The sequence below is a fragment of the Dysidea avara genome, chromosome 5 (genome assembly GCF_963678975.1).
Source record: "Dysidea avara chromosome 5, odDysAvar1.4, whole genome shotgun sequence".
In the NCBI taxonomy this organism is placed as follows: domain Eukaryota; kingdom Metazoa; phylum Porifera; class Demospongiae; order Dictyoceratida; family Dysideidae; genus Dysidea; species Dysidea avara.
In genome coordinates this window covers 28798554-28823305 of record NC_089276.1, presented here as the reverse complement: position 1 = coordinate 28823305, position 24752 = coordinate 28798554, and the positions used below count along the sequence as shown (strand labels likewise).

General features: G+C 37.1%; 5 protein-coding genes across 6 annotated transcripts; 2 read left to right on the top strand and 3 right to left on the bottom strand.

The window, feature by feature from the left end:
- The first annotated feature begins 19 nt into the window (after positions 1-19).
- Positions 20-2611, top strand: LOC136255162 (cAMP-dependent protein kinase catalytic subunit 1-like). Its single transcript, XM_066047882.1, has 8 exons — positions 20-106; positions 167-301; positions 651-811; positions 877-925; positions 980-1075; positions 1129-1251; positions 1308-1472; positions 2401-2611. The coding sequence occupies exons 1-8, from the start codon at positions 20-22 to the stop codon at positions 2524-2526; spliced, it is 942 nt and encodes a 313-aa protein (XP_065903954.1). The 3' UTR covers positions 2527-2611.
- On the bottom strand, positions 139-24529 carry LOC136255543 (N-acetylgalactosamine-6-sulfatase-like). The gene is made up of 2 exons (XM_066048334.1): positions 22838-24529; positions 139-149 (listed from the first exon to the last, which is right to left on the bottom strand). The coding sequence occupies exon 1, from the start codon at positions 24349-24351 to the stop codon at positions 22858-22860; it is 1494 nt and encodes a 497-aa protein (XP_065904406.1). The 5' UTR covers positions 24352-24529; the 3' UTR covers positions 139-149; positions 22838-22857.
- LOC136256661 (transmembrane protein 104 homolog) lies at positions 3485-8062 on the top strand. 2 transcript variants are annotated; one of them, XM_066049641.1, is made up of 4 exons: positions 3485-3741; positions 5934-6734; positions 7384-7483; positions 7700-8062. In XM_066049641.1, exons 1-4 carry the CDS (start codon positions 3490-3492, stop codon positions 7960-7962), a joined length of 1416 nt encoding a protein of 471 aa, XP_065905713.1. In that variant the 5' UTR covers positions 3485-3489; the 3' UTR covers positions 7963-8062. The 2 variants fall into 2 exon arrangements, with proteins under 2 accessions (XP_065905713.1, XP_065905712.1); XM_066049640.1 differs by having other exon boundaries at positions 7384-8062.
- On the bottom strand, positions 9288-10703 carry LOC136255161 (N-acetylgalactosamine-6-sulfatase-like). The gene has a single exon (XM_066047881.1). It carries the CDS (start codon positions 10701-10703, stop codon positions 9288-9290), a length of 1416 nt encoding a protein of 471 aa, XP_065903953.1.
- On the bottom strand, positions 15983-17620 carry LOC136256406 (N-acetylgalactosamine-6-sulfatase-like). Its single transcript, XM_066049358.1, has one exon. The coding sequence runs from the start codon at positions 17556-17558 to the stop codon at positions 16038-16040; it is 1521 nt and encodes a 506-aa protein (XP_065905430.1). The 5' UTR covers positions 17559-17620; the 3' UTR covers positions 15983-16037.
- Positions 24530-24752: the final 223 nt, after the last annotated feature.

Sequence of the window (24752 nt, the reverse complement as noted above, 5' to 3'; positions counted from 1 at the left end):
GTATAGTGTGTGTTGTATGATGGAGAGAAATTCTGAGGAGGCTCAAGTCATTTCGAAACAATGTAACAAAACAGATGAACTAATACAGCCAGCGGACTTTATCAAAGTATGTAACACTCTAAACACATAGCTACTAGGATGAGTATTAAGTATGCCCACATCGTAGAAACATTATCCAAGACTGTATGAATTTGAAAGGATAAGGACAATTGTTGTGGTTGGTGCATTTAGCAGAGTTTTCTTGGTGCGACATGCACCTTCAAATCAATACTTTGCTATGAAGATACTAAACAAGACTAAGGTACATTTGAATATGTAACTACAGCTATCAAATCAAGTCCTCCACTAAATAAAATATTCATGTGGTAGGTGGTTAAATGCAAACAGGTTGAGCATGTCAAAGATGAAAAGAAAATCTTGAAAAGCATTGATTGTCAATTTGCAGTCAAATATTATTGCTCCTTTAAGGTGAGCACACATAGGGTTGACATTATTAATGTACAGATTTTGTAGCTATTGCACGAAATTGTGTGGGGTGATCACTTGATTATGAACATTAAATGCATCAAAGCATTCCATCATTCTAATTGACCATGAAAAAATTATTGTTAAATAGCTACTTATTTAGCACCTGTACCTGCTCGCTATAGGATTCGTGCAACCTGTACTTGATACTAGAGTATGTACCCGGAGGAGAATTGTTTGCATATTTGCAAAAGTTTAAACAGTTTAGTGAGAAAGATGCAAGATTTTATGCTTCACAGATCGTCCTGGCACTTGAATACTTGCACAGTCAGGGCATAATACACAGGTATGGAAGAGTGTAGTCATTATAAATACCTCAACAGCATTATCAATGTATATCAAACCATACAGAGATCTAAAACTAGAAAACATCTTGGTTGGTCTTGATGGATATCTGAAAGTACATAAGTATGATCACACAATAACTTACAAATATATCCTTCTTCGATAACAGTTGGCTGACTTTGGCTTTGCTAAGAGGACCAAAGGACGCAGTTGGAGTGTAGTAGGGTGTATTGAGTACCTTGCCCCAGAACTAATTACATTTAAGGTTACTAAGAAATGAATACACCTTATTACTGTAAGAGACAGTGACTACTTTAGGGCTATACAAAGTGCTTGGATTGGTGGATGTTTGGTATAATGGTGTATGAGCTGGTAGCTGGCTATACGCCATTCTTTGGCTATGACGAATACACAACTGTTGAGAAGATAATTGCTTGCAAGGTGATTCATTCTACTGCATGCTCATGCCTTTAACTGTAACATAATATCATTTGTAGCTGAGTGTTCCACTTCACTTCTCAAAGGAGCTGAAGAATATTGTATACCATCTTCTCCAGGCTGATGTCAGTAGACGCCTGGGTAACTTGAGGAATGGAGTTGCTGACATTAAACTGCATCAGTGGTTTGAGCAAACTGACTGGATGGCTATTTTTAATAAGAAGGTTTGTTAGAAAAAACTTAAGACAAATCAATTAGCAAGGTGTAAAATCCTTACAAATATTATTCTAAAATATACATCTGCTTCTAATTGCTTTACATGCAGCTGCACAAAATATCACAACTGTATAAAGTGGAACAGCCAAAGATTAACTTCACAAACTCACTAGACTTCTGTGCATCACCCTGTAAATCATATTACATTTGATATACGTATGAACAGTTTTCTTGTATACAGGGTAGCTCAAATTTTGGCTTTGAAGAAATTTACATGTTGGCAAAGTTGAATAACTGAAACAAACTTTTGGTAACCACGGGAAGGATAAACGAAACAATGTGCTTCACTTTTTATTTCAGGCAATGAATACTGGTGAGTGTTTCACAAACATTCCAACAAACTGCTTTTAGTATTAATTTTAGAGATAGGATACAGGAGACCAGAACTTTGTTTGTATCAGTTACATATAAGCTATACGTATATAATTTGACATCTACACCAGTCCTCAGCAGTCCACAACTCAGTTGCTGTGCTTCATTTAGTTAAAAATCCACAACTATTAGTACCATCTCAATAAGAGGTGGAGTATGTATATTGGTCAGTGTCTTGGCAAGCAAAATATATACTTGCTGGGTAGTTGCCTCTGTGTGCATGACATTTTAAATAAAAAATTAGCTTGTCATTGTACTTTTTATGCCTTGGAATTACAGTAGCATCACAGCTACAGTTATTATATCATGTGAAAAATGCAATTCATGCACTAATAGCACAGCACTTTACTGAAATCAACAAGCATGCAAATTCCAACAACAAAAATGATAAAATGCAAACTCTAACTGCAGAATATCAAAAACTCTCTAATGTCCTAAAATTGCCATGCAGAAGAGAACATGAAACAAAGAATGTAAAATTATTCACCTGATGGTGGTTTTTAGGTCGAACCTCCGATTATTCCTAAATGCAGTGGACCAGCAGACACCAGTAACTTTCCTCAATACAAAGAAAAGGCTATAGAGACATCATCGACTGTCAAGTACTCAAAAGAGTTTGAGGACTTTTGATGGACAGAAACACTGACAAACAGAGTAATTGAACAATACGTGCAAATAATAAACTTATTTACTTACCTACCGTACCTACTTATGCTACTTATCAATAATGTATGACCTCAACATGGCTAAATTAATGTGGTTAGTTATAAACCTTCGTATGCATGAACCATTTTAACAAAGTTTGTGGTATTTAATATCTTGTAGTTGAGTAGTTCTATTGATAGCTAGCTATATAAATAAGTAAATCAGTTTCATAAAGATGAAACTTATCTATTATAGTCAACTGAGCTCCAGCATCATCAACATTGATTACTGTGATGATAGCTATCACTAGGTGTTAGTGTTCCACCATATATATTAAATGAAACCATGCAACCTATCCCTTTACATTGCGCCAGCCACTATCCCAAGTAGGTATGTAGCTAGAACAATCTAGCTCACAGGGGCGGATCCAGGGGAGGGGCACAAACAGGATAAATTGTAGGTGGTTGCAAAGAAGAGGTTCTCTTTATGTTGGCTGCCTTTGTGAAATAACCACCTCTTAATCACTATTGATTTTTACCATTTTAGGCTTTGCAGTTAGTTGTGAAGTCTTAAAAGCTGTTTACAAATGCCTTTAACACCAGAAACAATAATTATAGAGGCGCTTAGTACGCCTGAAGATGCTGAGTGATAGTTTTTGCTGGACATCTGGTTTGGCTTTGGTTACAGGTGAGTCAGTTTGCAATAAATGGCATGTTATAAATTGATTTTGACAAGGTTTAGTATTTCAATCAAAGTCGAGAAATGTATGGCTCCTTCACAAGGATGAGAGCGCTGAATCCGCAGTGCATATTGTGCAATGTTAGTTTCTGAAGTAGGTAGCTAGTTTTCGAGCAAAATTCCCTTCTCGAGGTATTGTCACGTGCTTTCCGTTACATATTATTACGTCATAAAGCTGGTAATTAAAATTCATCTGTTGGGCGAAGAGCGATGAACCGCGTGACCACCTGGATATCTGGTAGCAAGAAGGATAGAACGGACCAAACTAAGGAACCGAAATCTGTAGGTCTCATCAGCGGATTTTTCTTTAATATCAACTACATCGTTGGAACAGGGTTTCTGAGTGTCCCGTATGCATTCTATCGTGCAGGCGCCCTCACTGCTAGCATCACGCTGTTGGTGCTTTCGTTTATTAGTTGGAACTCCGCCAACTGGATTGTTGAGACAATGTCTAGATCGCAGGTGAGTTAGGTATGATGCACCGGCACGCACTTCAGTATATTATATAGATGCAGCCCCTCCCACTCTGCGTATCTTCATGCATGCCGTAGCTATAATATGCATATTTAGCTACGCCTCAGATTACAGTACCCTTCCCTACATTGCGTACATTTGCACCCATACAGCTAACTATAGCCGGTTGTATCTGTGCAATAAAAACTTACTGATGCAAGATGGCCCATATCGACTCAGTCACATAGAAAACCGGCTATCACACACGCAAGAAACCCAGCAAGCTATGAGTACCATGAGCTTGTGCCTTTTGTGTAAAACTTTCAGTGCCTGTGCCCCTTTGGCTTATGTTTGACACACCAGCAGCAAATATAATACAAAGCATTGAGCATAGAATTTCAAATGTGTTCACATTATAGCTCCATATCTATTTATTTAACAATTAGCCATCACCTGACTGTGTTTTAATACTAGTGTTTGACATTCCAGCCCAATTGTTTTAAAATTCTGGAGTTTTTATTTGCTCAATAGATAGAGTATGATTGCCGATCACAGAAATATATAGTTTGTTGGGTTGGGAATAGCTACTTTGTCATGCACAGTGTTTTAAAACTGAAATAAGGTACATTTTTTCTCTGGAGCTCCCCATACATTTTAAAGGAAAAATGGCACAAATGATGAATTTAAAAGCCATCTGGCAACCTTGACTGTCTTGAAACTGCAGTTGCTTCTAGCTGCAAGTTTATACATGTAATAATGAGGGTAACTTTAGGGTTTATAGGATCTCAGTGATCTTTGTATGCTTTGTGGTGAGCAAATATGTTTCACCTACTGCACACGCTTCTCAATACAATGGTGTATACCCATAACCAAGTGGCTATCTCAAGTAAGGTAAACAACGTGGAGGTGTTACAATGATGCTACAATACCCTAAGATGGGGTTGTGGTTTCAATTGTGGCATTGTTATGCTGACTTTGAAGTGGTTTATAATCATTTTGAGTTAGTGACACAGCCATCAGAAAATTGTACCTAGCTGAGCAAAGTAACTATAAGCACTTTAAAGTAAGCATCAGTGAATACCTTCCATCTAACTGTACATTTTTAAAGTTTCAAAGTACTCTGTACACATTACCATTGGAGCATTTAAAAGAGTACAAGAAAACACAAAACATAACACGCATGATAAAGCTAAGACTTCCATGATGATTAGCATATGGACAAACCCCATAGTGATTTTCATCCCCATTGGAGCTCAGATGACAGAGCAATCCTAAGTTAAACGTATGTTGTTATTATTGTGCCAGGGTTCTTATTGGGAATATTATGAAGAATTTTTTTATTAAAATATCTTGGATACTGGGATGCCTACCAGTGTACAATTTATTATAGTCAATTTCAGGTTGCTTGAGAATGCAATTGGACATTCACACAAACGTGAATGCTCGAACACGTGAGCTGTTTCCTTTCAACCAAGCTCCTTTTAATAACACAACATTATTTGCCTTCTTAGATCATTAGGCAATGCCAGGGGCATACTGAGGTAGTTATTCAACACATTAAAGCACTGCACGTAAGCATTCACTTGATCACGTTTGAAAATCATGTGTGTGAATTGTTCAATTGTATTTGCAAGCAACGTAACCTGAAATGGACTGTATAAGTATGTGTATGTGTATGTGTAGCATGGCGTGCATACACACACGTGTTGTGTGTGTGTAAGTGGAAAATATTGGATTGTATACATATCTTAAGAGCCTCAAATAGCTACAGCAATAAATTACAGAAACTTGTAGCCATGCATGTGATATGTTGGTGTGTCATTCATTATAGCTGTTGGTACAACATTGTATTAAGCCAAGAATAAACATTTTCGATTCATGTATATCAGCCAATATTGAGTTCAATCAAATTGAATGTACATTATGTAGTACTGTATAGCAGGAAAGTTTGGTGGAAAGAAACTTTGACAAATAATTTACTGCAATAGGATTTTGTTGAGAAAAGGTTTGGCGAATTTGTTAGCTATTAGATAATTTGTAACAGTTTTAGTTTGGCAAAACACTGGTCATTTGCCAAATTCACCAAAGTTGTCTCCAGCCAAATGTTCCTATTTGATTCATTTGTAGTGAAATATCAACTGCACCAGATTACACAGTAAGGTAGATATGCAAATTATACAATCACTGTTATCTATCATCAGGCAATCATTGATTGGCAAGAAAGCATCAAAAAGCAAGATGGAAGTGCTAGCATTAAGTCTAATGGCAACAGTACTGACAGTGCTATCAGAAAGAAGCCAAAATTTCATCTACTGCTGACTCGAAAGTTTGAACAAAGTGAAATGTCAGAAATTTTCTTTGGTCGGTACATGAAATATGCCTACCTAGTGGTTTTCTGTCTGTATATGTTTAGTGGTACATGGGCTGGCTGTACTGTGGCTGGCTCTGCATGGGCATCAAATTTACCTCTGAACTTTGGTTCACTGTCACAATGTGATGAAGAGGAGTTTCACAATAATCTTATTCCAAGTGGAGGATGTTTAGGAGCTTATCGTTTCTGTATCATGTTGTTTGCTCTGATAGTAATACCACTATCACTGGTGGAGTTGACTGAACAGAAATTCCTACAAGTTTTGTTAGGTTTGATGAGGTTCTTCACATTTGGATGTTTAATTATTTATTCTGTTGTTAATCTTGTGTCACAACCACAATACAATCCTTACAATACAACTACTACTTTTAACAGTTCCTACCACAGTTATGGCCATCAGATACTGAAATTTGACTTCACAAGATGGGTATTAGTTATTCCCATATTTGTGTATGCACAAATTCTGCATCAAGGGATACCATCAATGACTCAACCCATCAAGGCAAAGGAATGGATGAAAGTATTTTTTGGTGCTGTGTTTATCTCAACCACAGTGCTGTACTTGTCCCTCGGAGTAACTATGTCACTATGGTTTAAGAGTAGCATCCAGGAGACAGCAACACTAAACTTTGTGAGTTGCAAAATGATGTTTTGTTGTACTTGGGCTGTGCTCCAGTCATGCACACTATACTGTGCAGCTCCAGAGGAGTTTCTGGAACTGGTCAAGCTGATCAAGATATCCTAATAGAACAACAGTCAAGCAACAGCCCAAGATACAACAGTCAAACATTTTAATATAATAGTATTTAATAATTTACTTGCTTAATATGCTCTCACATCCAATCTCAAAGAATTTGAATTTCAAAAATTTCCCTGGGAGAACCATGCTCCCAACCCCCCCTAAGGAATGCTTGACATGTTTGGCATGTTAGTGTACTTCTCACAATATACTGGAGCCGTCCATGATGTGATAACTATGAGCGTGATAACAGCATGCATCTCTAATAACTTATGTTACAAACTCTGATAACTTTTGCAGGTGTTAATGTGTTCAGATTAAACTCTTGAGGGGTGATTATTTCACATCCTAATTACCTCAGGAATTAAAATTTTAGTAGCTTCAGGAGAAGCTGGTTTTACAATTATACTGCTTAGAATTTTTGTGCATGCAATGTAATAACATGTGGTATACTGTACAACTTCAGGTAAGCTATCTACTGCATGTACTGGTATAGTTGTACTCAATTTAATGGTGATAAAAAATCTTTATTGTATTACAGGTTGAAATAGCTCACCACAGTTCTTCCACAGCACTCCGTGTTATGGCTTACTACATTGTTTTCTTCCCATCGCTGGATGTGTGTTCTGCTTACCCCTTGGGTGTGTTCACTGTTAGTAACAATCTCTTCATGTTGTTTACTGGTTCTGACAGTACACAACTTCACAAGCACAAATATGGGAAAGTGATGTTGATAGCAATACGACTTGTGTACACTGTTATACCAATCATAGGGTCCCTCTTTATTGCCAACCTTGTTTTTATTGTCAAATATGCTGGCCTTCTTGGACTGTTCATTTGTTACTTCTTCCCAATAGCACTCCAGCTACGATCACAATATGTTTGTCACAAGACATTTGGGACTGCTTTAGTACCAACTCATCGTTTGCCAGTTAATGAAGAGTTACCTCTATTGATTTCTAGTAGGAAGGTAAAGAGCAGTGGTTTAGGATGGAAGGAGGACACTTACTACACACCATACTCTACAGTGTTCAGTCATCCAATCATTGTAGTAGTATTTGCTATAATCACCTTGATCAGTTGTGGTCTGGTCATCACCAGTCTGACTGTATCCCAGTAAGCATAAAAGACACAAACTATTCTTATTTTTTTATATGTACACATGCATATGCATTATAACTGTGTGAGTACCATTTACTTGTATATAGTAAACAGGGCTGTGTGATAATAATAAAATCTATATCTCAATAAGTGACAACCGTTTTATCTCAATAATTGATATTATCTTGATAATAGAGTAATGTTTAGTATGCAGTTTACATTGACTTGACATCATGTAGTACTCAATTAAGTTAGTAATTTTATCAACGCCGGGCCCCAACTAATTCAACACTTCCACAGGCTTTCCATCTGAGTGTGGTTGGTATACAATAAATTATGGAAATTTACTATTATCTCGATAAATAAAATTGTTATCTTAATTATAATAGGTTGTTTAGGTATCTTTATCTAAATTAGCTCCTAGCTAGCTCTAATATATAGTACACTAAAATCCTCAGCTTATACAGTATATATGCACACATACATACAATACTATGATATAATATGACTGCTTGAAGTACTGTGTCATGCACTTCCTTCAATATTGCACACCAAAGATGCTGTAAAATTGTGGCAGCTATCAAGTTTTGAAGCCAAGAAAGTGCGAAATACAAGGCTAAGTATGCAATATAAACACATGACTACAATGTATAATTGTTATGGCTATTCATGAATTGTAGCAGCAAAAGTGTTGAGAATCTAAATGGATCAGTGAGACAGTAAACACTAAAGAGAAGTTTTAACACACCTAGCTGCTACGTTTAATTGTTTAATATAACAGTTGTTGCTTCATCTTGTGAAAAAATTTGAGAGGTGCAGACAATACACATACCATTGTAAAAGAATTTGCAGCACCATAAGTACTTTAGACACATGTCAAAAATTATTAAAGACTTTGTGCAATTATAATTGTATACACAATTTTGCAGTACTGTACATGGCAGTCACAACATTGTTGAGTCATATCAGTGTCTGATTCAGTGACTATATTATCAACAGAGAATTAGTAGCTACGTACATATACATATAGCAATATATGTGAACAGATTTGACAAAACTAGGCTTCCACATACATCCAAATTTATGATTTTGAAGGACTATAATTCACAGTAGGAGTGTGCCATCAGTTTGAATTTTCACATGTCATTTTATAGTGCTATGGATGCATTTTGTGAAACTTATAGGCCAATAGCACACTAAGTGGTCAAGTTACAGTTGTTTAAAGTCAAAGCATTGGATGTGTGTGGAAGCCTGGTTTTGTCGAATCCGGTCACATATGCAATCCTTTTTATTACTATTATAATGTATAACAATGGTATCATTAGTTGACTACTGGTATAATATTTATGTAGAAAAAGTAGCCACTTGTTTGAGAAGAGTATCACCAGTTCCAAGACATCCAACTTTATCAACACTTTCCATCACGGACTTCCTCCATTCTTCAATTTGGTTTAGTAGTTCATTACCGATGCTAGGAAGCTTATCCTTCAAGTCTGTAGTCTCCCCAAGATCATTCAACAAGTCATACAACTCATAACGATGTACAGTGCCATTCTGATAAGTAGCCATCAATTTATACTGGTCTCCACTGGTAGATATATTGTATTCATTACTGAAATTTCCATTGATATTAAAACCCCAATACATGGATTGGTTTCTGTGGTCTATTTTCCCTTGTAAAAATGGAAGTATAGAAATACCATCTATTGGACGATCATCACTAGGCTTAACACTAAGTATATCACGAACAGTTGGTAGTAGATCACTAGATATTACTGGGAACCATGATACTTTGTTACTACTGATCACATCTGGCCACTCTATCATTCCTGGAACACGGACTCCTCCTTCATATAACAAGTGTTTATGCCCTCGCAATCCATTAGTCACACCTGGAGTGTTAACCTCAGGACCATTATCACTAGCAAACCAGAGAAGGGTGTTATTCCTTATTCCCAACTCTTTTAACAGACCTCGTAATTCTCCAAGGACTTCATCTAAAGCAGTAATAGCTCCAAAGTAATCTGCTTGGCCTTCAGTAAAGTTTTGTTTGAGGTACATTTCTCTGTTTTGATCTGTTGCAATGTAAGGAATGTGAACAGTGTGGAAGGGTAGGTAGAGAAAGAATGGTTGCTTAGCTTTTGCCTGTTTTGTGATATAGTCCTGAGCAACATACCACATGAAATGAGAGTCATCTCCAGTGATAGGATCATTCCATGATTTAATGGTGTGAGCTGTCTTGTTGGTATGGTAGTTAGTACATGATGGACGCTCTTTGTAATGGCCCAATACACATTCTGCATGTGGGAAACATCCACAATTGAGAGAACAAGTTGGAGCTGATCTCTCAGTGGCCCACCATTTATCAAACCCATGTTGTCCGGGATGAGATATTGGCCACTTTTTATTGCCACCGTCAAGCTTTTTAAAGTCTCCTAAATGCCATTTACCAAACATGGCAGTTGAATAACCAGCCTGTCTCATCACTTCAGCTGTAGTAATTTCTGAGAGGGGGAGGGGCATTGTCTCTGGTTTAGCAAAGTCAGGAGTGTATCCACCAGCGTTAGCAGTCCACACACAATACCTATTATGGTTCCTACCTGTTAATACAGTTCCTCTAGTAGGTGAACACACTGGACCGCCACTGTAATATCGCTGTAGGAGTATGGTGTTGGGGGAGTGTGCCATCTCGTTCAGGTTGGGTGTGGCAGCTTTACCATTGTTATACTGGACGTCACCCCATCCTAGATCATCCGCCATTGCGAATATAACGTTAGGATGATTTTCCAAAGCAATTGCTGAGGTTGTACACAGCGAAAGAAAAACTATCCACTGCGATATCATTTTCTTTCTGCGAGTCACGTGATCTTCTGAACAACGACTATGTACTTTACAGGATGTAGTACAGCAATACCACCAGTCCAAGGCTGTAGTAATATATGGTTGTAGTTGCATGTTATAGTTAATATGTGGTTGTTAATGTGTGGTTGTAACTGAATAGCTTCCTATAATGTATTATGGTTTGTTGTAAACACGTCTTATCAAACTTAACATACTACCACTGATGTACACCTATGATCTTTATGACATACTCTTCTTCGTAAAATCAATCCAGCATCCATCTAATCATTTCAATATCAGTAACTATGTCAACTTTTGCCGCAATCCTACCAGATCCTCCACCAGTAACAAGCTTCAACACAATTTCACATCAACCAACAAACAAAGTAACTTCTACTTTAACAGATTACCAAGAACCTACAACAGTCTACCAGTACTTGACTTAAATCAACCTTTTCCCACCATTAAATCACAGTTACTCAAGACCTTCTGGCAGCATTTTATAAACAATTTTAACTCTGACAATCCCCACAGTATGCACTTTGTTTGCCCTTGTAGTACCTGCTCCAAGTCTCCTCGCCCACCAAACTTCAGCAGTAATTAATCTTTTTTTTTTTCTTCTTCTTCTTCTTCTTGCTCTCTCTTAAAATAAGTACTTAGCTATATAAGTAAGTTTATTATTAAATACACATGTAAGTTTTAAAATTATAGGATAGTTCAACTATATACCAAATGTAAATGTATGTAATAACCTTAGCCAGCTAACTTAATTTGATTGTAATTTTATACATTCAATTGTAATTGTAAGTTGTACGTATACTTTTTCTGGCTGTGGACACCAGTTGCCCACAGACCATTAATGCAGGCCTTGCCTGCATTAAAAAGCAGTTAAAATAAAAAAAAAAAAAAAAATAAAGGTTTCATATTGTTCTATTGTTGTAGCTGATCTATATCTGTTGTATGTATGCTATTGTTTGATTAGTTATTGTCTAAGTAAAGCTGAGAGAAGTTGTGTGTAGCTAGCTAGGCATCACATAGCCAGATATTACAAGGCCAGGCAAACTGGCTTGATAAATAGTTTCTCATCCCCGCCCACATACCTGTTTACCCCACCGCCTCTAATTTCATTATTGCTGTTAAGAAGGCTAGCTATCTTTTTACAGTGCAGCAAAACGTCTCCTGCACCTCAGAAATGATGGTAAAACGTAAGTATATTAACTTTTACAAAGCTTTAGCCAGCCTTTATAGTAACAGACAGTCTGATTTGGAGCATTTTCTTTAATAATGAAAAATGACCTCCCTCCAGCATGTAAATCCATTTTTTTTGTGTATGAGAAACAAGTAATCAAGTTTGCCTCACCTAATGTATCTGATCGTTGTAATTATCTGTCTGTGTCAACACTGTATGATATCCTCAACATCAGAATATCTCTTAACTGACTTTTATGATTAAGGCAGATGCTGGTACGTATTATGGGTCAGAGGGTGTTAAGGGTTGCATAGCTTAAAATATGCTCAGAGGGTTAGATTTAGGAAGAAATGGATGACACCACTTCAGATCAACATAGAAAGTGATCATAAGCTAACCACAAATCCAATTAAGAGATAACACAGTTCATTAAGCAGGAATACTGCTCCAGATTAGCTACATGTACCCCTCACCATGTAGTAAGGAGTATGAAGATATAAAGTGCAAAAACCAAGTCAAATACAGTGTTTTTAGAGTGCCTGTAAATATTTCCACAACATTTACCACAATTGGATATAAAATAATGAACTTATGAAGTAATGAATATTGTGACTCATAATACCCCCATTTGACTCATAATAGGAGCATTTACAGTGCTTTAGAGAAAAGATCATACAGCCCATCACATGGTAGGACAATATTTGAAAGTTTAGGATAGTGTAGTTTATGGGTACACCTTTGCCTACAAGTAGTATGGAAATTGGGTTGACTTCACATTATTAGGTGATAGGAATGCTTTTAACTTAAGCGACTCATAATACCCATTATACATTACTATCGCTGCAGTAATTCCTGCACCAGAGCCCTGAACTGTCTATTGTGCCTTTATCATCTTCTATCAACAGTCACTGTTATTGTTTTTTGTGAATACTGTATTTTTGTTGAACACTACAGGGCGGATCTAGGATTTCAGAAGGAGGAGTGCTAACATAATGGTTAGTTGGCTAAGAAAAGCGACAACTGGTTAATGCAACTAGCTATAGTGTGCAAAGCACACTCAGCATGCGGAGCATAGTCTATCTAGGGTGTCTTGGGGCACTGATTCCCCCATAGAAAAATTTTGCAAATTTAGCCTCCTATTCAGTAAATTTGGCAATATTTTTGACTGAAAATGATGCCACTTTGTTTAAGTGATTCACAATGCTTGTAAAGCACTGTGAGTCACCTAAGTATAATAATGATAATTATTCCTGAACAGTTGTAATACTACCGTGTCATATAAGGGCACAGCCAGTAACCAAAAATATATTCTTTACATAAAGAACAGGAAGGAGAAGGATGCCACTACACATGATCAATACTTGCCATTAATTTTGTGTTTGAACTACCTTAATGTAGTGGTATATTAAATTAGCAATTTTAGAGATTGGTTTTTGCTAATACATCAATTCATGAATTATATGGTAAATTCATCAATATACCAAATTGCTAAATTTAGTGTATTGCTTGGCTTAAGGTATAGCTAGTGTGCTTTACAGTCTCATGGGAGTCATGGCTCAAATTATACCATCCAAACAGTAACAATGAAGAGAGGGTTTGAGAGGGCAAGTATACACTCACCATGCAGTGTGTAGAGTACGCATACGTAGAATTTTCCAGCTAGGGGGTCTGGGGTGGTGCTTCCTCTGGAAATTTTTAGAATATAGCTATCACAAGATTGAATATGGAAGCTATTTTTAACCAAATACTCTATTGTACTGAAGTATTGTACTGTATTATAAGGCAATACATAATTTATGTTAATGTAATAATTATATTCATAGTTAATTTTTGTTCATTGCATCTAATTTATGTATGTATATGTATGTAATTGAATGGGTGTACAGGCTTCTAAGCCTCAACCCAAATCACATCATAATCATAATCATAATCATAATAGTGGATTGTCGAAGACATACACAGGATTGGATCTTAAGGTCACTGTAGGATTTAAAATGCACACAAAAATAACTTCAACTTTGTGGTATATACAGTGGTGGATCTAGGAATTTTCAGAGGAAGCTTCAGGTTCAGGAAGTTTTCAAAAACTGTGACCCAGACTGAGACTGCTGAGAATTGTACACGGTCCAGCTGGAGTAAATGCTAATACAACTCTGTAGCCTATAGCTACATAGATCTATAGCTTAGCAATGAATCAGTAAAAATCACTTCTGAACACTGTTTCACAGTTGAATCTTACTAATGCAGGCCTTCACATAACGTTTTGAAGCAAAACAGCACTTGTATTGATTAAAGCAATAATTATTCTAGAGGTGCTTAACACACTTAAATGCAGACCTCTCAACTTGGAACTAGGGTTAACCTTGAGACACCCCAAGTGTATGGCCTCATGCAACAGTGGGGTTCATGCACATTTTATTACCAACTCATCGTTTGCCAGTTAATGAAGAGCTACCTCTATTGATTTCTAGTAGGAAGGTAAAGAGCAGTGGTTTAGGATGGAAGGAGGACACTTACTACACACCATACTCTACAGTGTTCAGTCATCCAATCATTGTAGTAGTATTTGCTATAATCACCTTGATCAGTTGTGGTCTGGTCATCACCAGTCTGACTGTATCCCAGTAAGCATAAAGACACAAACTATCATTAATTTTTTATATGTACACATGCATATGCATTATAACTGTGTGAGTACCATTTACTTGTATATAGTAAACAGGGCTGTGTGATAATAATAAAATCTATATCTCAATAAGTGACAACCGTTTTATCTCAATAATTGATATTATCTTGATAATAGAGTAATGTTTAGTATGCAGTTTACATTGACTTGACATCATGTAGTACTCAATTAAGTTAGTAATTTTATCAACGCCGGGCCCCAACTAATTCAACACTTCCACAGGCTTTCCATCTGAGTGTGGTTGGTATACAATAAATTATGGAAATTTACTATTATCTCGATAAATAAAATTGTTATCTTAATTATAATAGGTTGTTTAGGTATCTTTATCTAAATTAGCTCCTAGCTAGCTCTAATATATAGTACACTATATATCCTCAGCTTATACAGTATATGCACACATACATACAATACTATGATATAATATGACTGCTTGAAGTACTGTGTCGTGCACTTCCTTCAATATTGCACACCAAAGATGCTGTAAAAATTGTGGCAGCTATCAAGTTTTGAAGCCAATAAAGTGCGAAATACAAGGCTAAGTATGCAATATAAACACATGACTACAATGTATAATTGTTATGGCTATTCATGAATTGTAGCAGCAAAAGTGTTGAGAATCTAAATGGATCAGTGTGACAGTAAACACTAAAGAGAAATTTTAACACATACGTAACATATATAGATTGGCCAGCTCCTGGGTTTATAATGCTTGTAAATAGCAACAAGTGCGCAGTGTTCAGTTAGCCAGAGAAATCTGAATGCTTCCCAATGCATGCAAACACCATCTAACAGGCAGGTAAGAAAAACTAAATGTAGTGTACAAATTTTTAAGAATTCAACCTACATTGATTACAAATTTATCATACCATTAGACCACTAAAACTAGACTACAGTTATAATTAGCTGTATGTGCCTCTAAATGCAAGACAAGACACTGAGAACTCTGAGTGTGTGGTATACAAAGTAAGGATCATATAGCTAATAATTTTTAGTGGTTGGAAAAGGTATTTGAGCAAACTTTATGAGAGTCCAGCAGTCCAGTCCAGTGAATGGATACACCCCATATATCAATATATGTGAACAGATTTCAAGTGACAAATCCACACACATCCAGATTTATGATATTGAAGGACCATAACTCACAGTAGGAGTGTGCCATCAGTTTGAAAATTTCACCTGTTATTTTATAGTGCTAGCTATGGACTCATTTTGTGAAACTTTTAGGCCAATAGCATACTGAGTGGTCAAGTTACAAGTCAAAGCATTGGATGTGTGTGGAAGCCTTGTTTTGTCAAATCCAGTCACATATGTAATTCTTTTTATTACTATTATAAAGTATAACAACAGTATCATTAGTTGACTACTGGTATAATATTTATGTAGAAAAAGTAGCCACTTGTTTGAGAAGAGTATCACCAGTTCCAAGACATCCAACTTTATCAACACTTTCCATCACGGACTTCCTCCATTCTTCAATTTGGTTTAGTAGTTCATTACTGATGGTAGGAAGCTTATCCTTCAAGTCTGTAGTCTCCCCAAGATCATTCAACAAGTCATACAACTCATAATGAAGTACGGTACCATTCTGATAAGTAGCCATCAATTTATACTGGTCTCCACTGGTAGATATATTGTATTCATTACTGAAATTACCCTTGATATTAAAGCCCCAATATATGGACTGGTTTCTGTGATTCATTTTCCCTTGCAGAAATGGAAGTATAGAAATACCATCTATTGGACGATCATCACTAGGCTTAATACCCAGTATATCGCGAACAGTTGGTAGTAGATCACTAGATATTACTGGAAACCATGACACTTTGTTACTACTGATCACATCTGGCCACTCTATCATTCCTGGAACACGGACTCCTCCTTCATACAACATGCGTTTACGACCTCTTAGCCCATTGGTCTCACCTGGAGTGTTGCGTTCTGGCCCATTGTCACTACCAATCCATACTAGAGTGTTATTCCTAATTCCTAACTCTTTCAACAGACTACGCAGCTCTCCAATAACCTCATCTAAAGCAGTGATGGCTCCATAATAATCTGCTTGATCTTTAGTATAGTTTTGTTTCAGGTATTTCTCTCTGTTTTCATCTGTTGCTATGTAAGGAATGTGAACAGTATGGAAAGGAAGGTAGAGGAAAAATGGTGTTTTGGATTCTGCCTGCTTTGTAATAAATCCTTTGGCCAAGTACCAAATATAATGAGAGTCATCTCCAGTAATAGGATCATTCCATGATGTAATGGTGTCAGCTGTCTTGTTGGAGTGGTAGTTGATGCATGCTGGACGTTTACCATAGTGTCCTAGTACACATTTAGAGTGTGGGAAGCATCCACAATTGAGGGTGCAAGTTGAAGCTGATCTCTCAGTGGCCCACCATTTGTCAAACCCATGTTGTCCGGGATGAGATATTGGCCACTTTTTATTGCCACCATCAAGTTTTTTGAAGTCTCCCAAATGCCATTTACCATAGAATGCAGTTGAATAGCCAGCATCTCTCATTACTTCTGCTACAGTGATTTCTGATAAAGGGAGGGGCATTGTTTCAGGAATTTTGAAGTCTCGTGTTTGTTGACCAGTGTTTGCACCCCACACACAATACCTATTATGGTTCCTACCTGTTAACACAGTCCCTCTAGTAGGTGAACATACTGGACCACCACTGTAATATCGCTGTAGGAGTATGGTATTGGGGGAGTGTGCCATCTCGTTCAGGTTGGGTGTGGCAGCTTTACCATTGTTATACTGGACGTCACCCCATCCTAGATCATCCGCCATTGCGAAGATAACATTAGGACGACTTTCAACAGCAATGTCCGAGTTGGAGAGCACAACCGGAAGTACACAAAGTGCTAGTATACAAGTCCTTTCTATAAACTGCATCTGTGTCTGAACCCATACGAGCTAAAATCGGCAAACGGGAGTGTGGCTGCAAGCAATTAGTATAGTAGCTATAATTAAGTCACATGACATCTACAATTGCCACGCCTCATTAAACCTCAGTTTGCAATTGTTTGGGCTAACTGGAACATCTAGAAAGGGAAACAATTAAAGGGTCATAGCTAACCTCTTGAAATAACTGTACCAATTTCTTTTTACACTGTCTTGGAAGTTTGAGGATCTGTAATTACTGCTTGCTGCTGTTTGCTACTAATATGGTTGACTGCTACCTGCTGCTGCTTGCTGCTGCTACTGCTTGCTGCTGCTGTTTACTGCTGCTGGTTGCTGCTGCTTGCTGCTGCTGCTTGCTGCTGCTGCTTGCTACTTGCTGCTGCTGCTAGCTGCTGCTTGCTACTTTCTGTTGCTTGCTGCTGCTGCTAACTGCTGCTTTCTGCTGCTAGCTGCTGCTTACTGCTGCTAGCTGCTGCTAGCTGCTGCTTGCTGTTGCTGCTGTCTGCTGATGCTGCAAACAATACTAGGAAAATTAAAGTCACCAAGGAGTATGATGTCGGGTGAGCGAAATGATTGATTAATTTATTTATTTAGTGATGTCTGGAGTTCCAGTTTGGGATATGATCTATGATCTGGAGGATGATAAAATGAACCCAAGTATAATTGTGACTGAATTTGACAAAACCCGGCTTCGACGCACAAAACTTCGTTAGGAGATATGGCGATTTTAAGTAATCATTGTGTAATAACTTCCCAGTGCCTACAGCTGTGCAAACAAAATTTGCACCAAGTATGCATCTATTTACTAGCTATCACTGAGTGGGTGTATACATTTCTGATACCCAAAATTAGCCCTGTTTTGGGCAGCTTTTCTCGAGTGAGTAATAATATCACAGGTGATACGGGTATAAAATGGAGTAAGAAGACGATTGGAATCCTGAGGCCAAGTTTGGGCTCTCCATGGCCCTCAAATCACTCCAAATTGACCGAGAACACTATTGGTGAGCTCTCTGTGAAGTCCCAGCTCACTACACACCATTATCTCAAAGCCATGGCCATTCAATGACGCCAATCTCCCACTCGTGGCTTTGACAGGGTCGGAAGAAAGCTGCCACAGAAACCAGACTTGCCAGTCCTGAAGGAAGTACAGTGTGGAATGTGATAGTGTATTAGGCCAGCAATCCATTTCTGGTAAAAACGTAAGTTTGATTTTGTGTGTGTGGAAGCCTTGTTATGTGAAATCCGGTCACAATTGTTTCATGTTTGAGAGAATTATTTTAACCCAGATCAATTCTGCATCAACACTAAGCGTTGGATCTTCTGCTGTACACATTGAAAAACTCCTCCAGCTCCTCCTGTGTGATCTTTTCTAAATACTTTATAGCTTCAGAGAATATTTGAGCAGAAAGGTAAGACTCATCTAGATGAGATTTAGAACCATGCACAAATTATATCTGTTCATGTTCAGTGATGAGAGCCAAAAAAGTTGCTTTTTTGAGCTTAAACTGCAACAATTAAGACTTAGTATTTAAGCTTGCTGTGGGTAATTTTGCTATCTGAGACACGTGCACAATCTTGAGTATCTGGATTTTGCGTATCAGTAGTATTAGTGGAAGGGGTAGACAATGGTGAATCACAATCTATATTGGAATTTATATACTGATAGGTAGTCAATTTGAAGCTTGGTCAGAAGAAGTACTCATAGCCTGCTGTGTGTTTGAGCAGAAGCTGGAGATACATTAAGGTTACGGAATAGTTTAAAATACGTGGGCGGAACAAATTACAAAACCTGCTTTAAACCAAGCAGGGATAAATAATTTCAACAACTATGTTGTGTTAGGAATACAACTAATTGTGCTTGTTTGTTTTTACTACAGAACAACGACTGTTCTTGGGTGTGTGGTCTACAATAGAGCGATGTTTTATAAAAACGCGCCGCCAAAAACCAGACTAACAGATTACTGAATCCTTATAATTTCAACACAAGTGGCTAAACAATTTAAATATTTAGGTCCTGTGGAAGCGATTTTTTAAGTTACTGGTTGTATAGACGTTTTATTGAACTTTTAGTAGTTTTTTCGAGTGAAACAAGCTCTTTGAAGGCATGTATCTGAGTCACTGGGAAGAAACACGCCAAAAACGCTTCCACAGGACCTAATGAATGTAATATACAATATCACTATGCCCCAGAAAAGCCAATAGAGCCTACAGCTTTTGCTGTATTTGGCGGCGGAAAAACATGGTAGTGACAGCTGGAGCTGAGCGATGTACGGGCTGGCTTACTTGTGTTACTACAACAAATTGTAGTGTTCCACCTGCCTCAAACTACACTGTAGCTACACAAAATCATTAAATATGAAGGGCTTCACCTTCATTTAAAACTTTTTACGCTGCTAAACTGGTTTCATGGGCTTCTCAAAAAGTATCGATAGGCATTCAAAATTTTGAACGATTGCCCGTGACTATACCGTAACCTTAACCAATTGCAATTGTTGATTTTGTAATTTGGCATGAAGTTTGTTGAACACAAATAAGCTCTGGTTTCTAATTTTTATGAATTGCCTAGCTACTCCCTTTCTATCAAACATATTCTTTCTTTCAATAGCATAGATTCCATGGCTCTTTCCTCAGAGGAAAGATCAGGCTTCACAAACACTGGTTTGGATAGCTTGCTCTTGTTGCTAATTAAGAAGGTTAGTTATGTATCTTAAGAACTTTACTAGTACAGGTTTGGGTCGGTTAGCCTGAGCATTGTATTTGCCTAAGCGATAGTCCTTGTGGCTACTATTATACTGCTTGCTGTTGCTGCTTTTTTCTGTCACTTCTTGCCATTACTTTCTGCTGTTGCTTGCACATGTTGTACTTCAAATTAACTACCCTGGATATGTTATCGTGTCAGAATTAGGAAATCTACAATATCAATAAGCCTTGCAGTGGTTGTTATTATCCTGGATTGAAACATTTTGATGCGTATATGTATAATTATAATGATTATGCTGATTTGATTCTAACTCCATGTTCAAATACTCTAAACTACACAGAAGTATAGATGTATATTATTATTAGAAATCAAAGGCTATATTTTACGTCACACTTCCATATTCCTACCATATTTAGAAGTAACTACTTATTTCATAGGTGTTTAGGACTTTCAGTTTTAAAACACAGAGTTAATACCATAACTGACAATAGAACCTTAAGAAGCAAAAATATAGTACTATAATGTATTAGAATTAATCATGATGTTTTCAGGCACATGTGTCTCACTAATATTCATGCCTTATGTCAAATATATATCACCCATAGGGAATATTAGCAGGTATTGAAGCTACCTGACCCTCTCTCAAATTTTCAACTTGTATATATATAGTAACTAGGTAAGTAATTGAAACCAAATGTGTATATAACTGTATCTTAAACTATGATAATGTAATGATTGAAGCAGCAAAGGAAAGGACTGAGAAATAACCAAAGTTGAAATTCTATGCATTGAACTATAAAATGCCATAGTTAGTGTAACCTATATGAAATAACTAGTTGTGGCTAAACAATGTGTATTTCACTTAATATACATAGTTTTTGATTGATTCTAGCAAACTTGTTGAAGAATTGATAACCCACTTACTCAAACCTTCAACCTTGATAATACTCCTATACTGCTCACTGTGCATAATAGCTATAAATTTCTGGTGCTGTTTTAACTGTTGCATTTCACTCATTTTTGTAACACACATTAATTACAAAGTTAATTATAATTGCTGGACCTTTAATGCATAAAATCAATATAAGCGTATTTTAATAGAACAGTTACCTGATACAACCCAAATTATACAATTTCATATAATTACATCAATTGTACAGCTACGTATATGCTACTGATACCTATATACAGTTTCCAAAAATGGTTATGATAATACTATATACATATATAACCTCTCTTATCTGAATGGTAGAACCACCACTGTACAATATGGCAAATTTGTAATAAAATTTTAATTACATTGCATTGTTGAATTATGTTTGCCAGAATAATGATGATGCTGTGATTATTAAAATGATTGGTAATGGCATCATTAGATTAATTGCAACAATTTCTCAATGTACTATTCTCTATTTGTGCACAAAATCGTTTAAGATAATTAACATCCAAACATAATTTATAGAAAAGTAGTATTACTGCCTCTCTACATAGCTACATATATGAAGAATTCTACTCACACTATATATGTCAAAACACAATAGCACATATATACATTGAAACCTGGCCATTATGAAAATTTCCAAAATGTGCGAACTGTGTACAAATGATGCAGCCACCTTCTTAGCAAGGTTTGAAAACTTTGTCCCTGTGATGACCGGAATAGACTCTTAAACTAAGCTTTATTAAACTGATTGTTGATATTGCTTGTGCCCCATTCCACAGTGACACTTGAGAAGGGAGACAGGCTGAGATTTATGCTGGTATAAGCCACGTGTTCCGGAGACACTTTGTTTGCAAAACAAGTTTAGACTGTTTGAAAATACTTTCTCATAATCTGCAGTCACCAGAGTCTTAGTTAATTGAAATATGCAAGTAACAATTAAGCAGTGCTATGGTGTGTAAATTGGAAGCAGTCTACTGAAGAAGTATGTCCTTCTTTATGGATGAAAAAATAATTGTTTACATGAACACACTTGGTATACACATCTTCATTAAAATTGCTGGTGTATCTCTGTGTACCTATACGCACCGTAAAAATTCTAACAAGTAAACTGTTATCAGCCAAAAACATGCTAGGATGCATGGCTTGGAAGATCTCACTTAACTTGAATGTATCAGTACTCATTACTGTATGGTTGTTGCAATTGTTATACATTGCTAATGAATAATGCCTACTGCCTTCAGGAAGTTTACTAGCTATTTGCCATAGGAAGTTTACTGACCACCATAACTTGTGATTAATCTCCAATACACATTGCCACAATTGTATCATCTTGCCATAATTACATCTGTCCCATAATTAGATAAGGTGATAAAAACACATTAAGAGGTAGCTATCAAAATAACAAGCAATAAAACATTAATCCATTTACTTGAAAGGATTCAGTGTCATGTAACTTTTAAGACTTGGTTAATTTTAAAGGCTTGGCTTGGCACTGTGACACTACATAATACAAATAGGCAGATACTCTACTCCCCCACTTGTAATTACTTACGAGCAGATATCACAATTTGTACACTAAGTGTAAGTCAATAAGGTATTACATGTACATGAGTATTAACATGAGATCATACTAAACAAGCAGCTAACTAATTATTAAAATATGAAATGTCACCAGTTCCAAGACATCCAACTTTATCAACACTTTCCATCACAGACTTCCTCCACTCTTCAATTTGGTTTAGTAGTTTATTGGCTATAGTAGGAAGCTTATCCTTTAAGTCTGTAGTCTCCCCAAGATCATTCAACAAGTCATAAAGATAATGACGAAGTACTTTACCATTCTCATAAGTAGCCATCAGCTTATACTGGTCCCCACTGGTAGACATATTGTATTTGCCATTAAAGTTACCATGGATGTCATAGCCCCAATATATGGAATGATTTCTGTGGTCCATTTTCCCTTGCAGAAATGGAAGTATAGAAATACCATCTATTGGACGATCATCACTAGGCTTAACACCCAGTATATCACGAACAGTTGGTAGTAGATCACTAGATATTACTGGGAACCATGACACTTTGTTACTACTGATCACATCTGGCCACTCTATCATTCCTGGAACACGGACTCCTCCTTCGTACAATAAAGTCTTGTATCCTCGTAAACCATTTACACTACCTGGGCTATTGTGCAGTGCTCCATTATCACTAGCAAACCAAAATAAAGTGTTATCTTTAATACGCAACTCTTTTAGCAGACTACGCAGTTCTCCAATGACTTCATCCATTGCAGTTATGGCTCCAAAATAATCTGCTTGCTCCTCAGTATAATTTTGTTTGAGGTACTTCTCTCTCATTTCATCTGTTGCAATGTAACGGATATGAACTGTGTGGAAAGGTAGATAGAGGAAGAATGGCTTTTGCGACTTAGCCTGTTCCCTAATGTACTTCTCTGCAAGTGTAAAGAGAAAATGAGTGTCATCTCCAGGAATAGCATCCGGCCATTCCTCCAAGTCCCCAGAGTTGTTGGTATAAGTGTAGTAATTGGTACATGTTGGAGGTTCCTTGTAGTGGCCATTTACACAAGTAGCAATAGAGAAACACCCACAATTAATGGTACATGATCCAGCAGATCTTTCAGTAGACCACCACTCGTCAAACCCGTGCATCCCTGGATGAGATATTGGCCACTTTTCATTTCCCTTTTCAAGTTTTTTAAAGTCTCCTAAATGCCATTTACCAAACATGGCAGTTGAATAACCAGCCTGTCTCATCACTTCTGCTACAGTGATCTCTGATAGAGGGAGAGGCATTGTTTCAGGTCTAACAAAATCAGCAGTGTTTCCACCAGCGTTAGCACTCCACACACAATACCTATTATGGTTCCTACCTGTTAATACAGTTCCTCTAGTAGGTGAACACACTGGACCACCACTGTAATATCGCTGTAGGAGTATGGTGTTGGGGGAGTGTGCCATCTCGTTCAGGTTGGGTGTGGCAGCTTTACCATTGTTATACTGGACGTCACCCCATCCTAGATCATCCGCCATTGCGAATATAATATTAGGACGATCTTCTCCAGTAGCTTCTGAGACGATCAACAACAGTACACACAGGAGGAGTCTAAACACTTTCGCCATATTGCCACTTTTATAGCCTACTCTCAAAGTGGCCTCTATATAAGAGGGACGATCGGGACGATAATCGTAAGAGTAATCACTTCAGTGAGCCCAGAGTATACCAGTACAAGGCTTCACCATAGATTATGTATCTATGGTTTCACGTGACACCGCACATATCAAATTACACCATGTGACACTTCCGATTATACACGCAAATCACTCCAATAGAGCGTTCGTATTATATTTACTTCCCTGTTAGTAAAAATCATGGCTTAAATAAGAGCAAGATTAAAAGTATATATGAATTCTTAAGAGCAACTGAAATAAAAGTGCTAGTCTACAGGGGCTAAAAATGGTCGGGTCAAAAAGCTAGTTGTAGCTAAATGGTGATTGGGCTAGTTGTAACCTTTAAACAAAAA

Bases quoted from the DNA above. Each gene is read 5' to 3' on its own strand.
- LOC136255162 (XM_066047882.1), top strand. From the start codon at position 20: ATGGAGAGAAATTCTGAGGAGGCTCAAGTCATTTCGAAACAATGTAAC. The intron at 812-876 runs GTATGGAAGAGT...CAAACCATACAG, and splicing joins AGTCAGGGCATAATACACAG to AGATCTAAAACTAGAAAACA. The intron at 1,076-1,128 runs GTTACTAAGAAA...TGACTACTTTAG, and splicing joins CAGAACTAATTACATTTAAG to GGCTATACAAAGTGCTTGGA.
- LOC136256661 (XM_066049640.1), top strand. From the start codon at position 3,490: ATGAACCGCGTGACCACCTGGATATCTGGTAGCAAGAAGGATAGAACG. The intron at 3,742-5,933 runs GTGAGTTAGGTA...ATCTATCATCAG, and splicing joins AGACAATGTCTAGATCGCAG to GCAATCATTGATTGGCAAGA. The intron at 6,735-7,383 runs GTGAGTTGCAAA...ATTGTATTACAG, and splicing joins AGACAGCAACACTAAACTTT to GTTGAAATAGCTCACCACAG.
- LOC136255161 (XM_066047881.1), bottom strand. From the start codon at position 10,703: ATGGCGGATGATCTAGGATGGGGTGACGTCCAGTATAACAATGGTAAA.
- LOC136256406 (XM_066049358.1), bottom strand. From the start codon at position 17,558: ATGCAGTTTATAGAAAGGACTTGTATACTAGCACTTTGTGTACTTCCG.
- LOC136255543 (XM_066048334.1), bottom strand. From the start codon at position 24,351: ATGGCGAAAGTGTTTAGACTCCTCCTGTGTGTACTGTTGTTGATCGTC.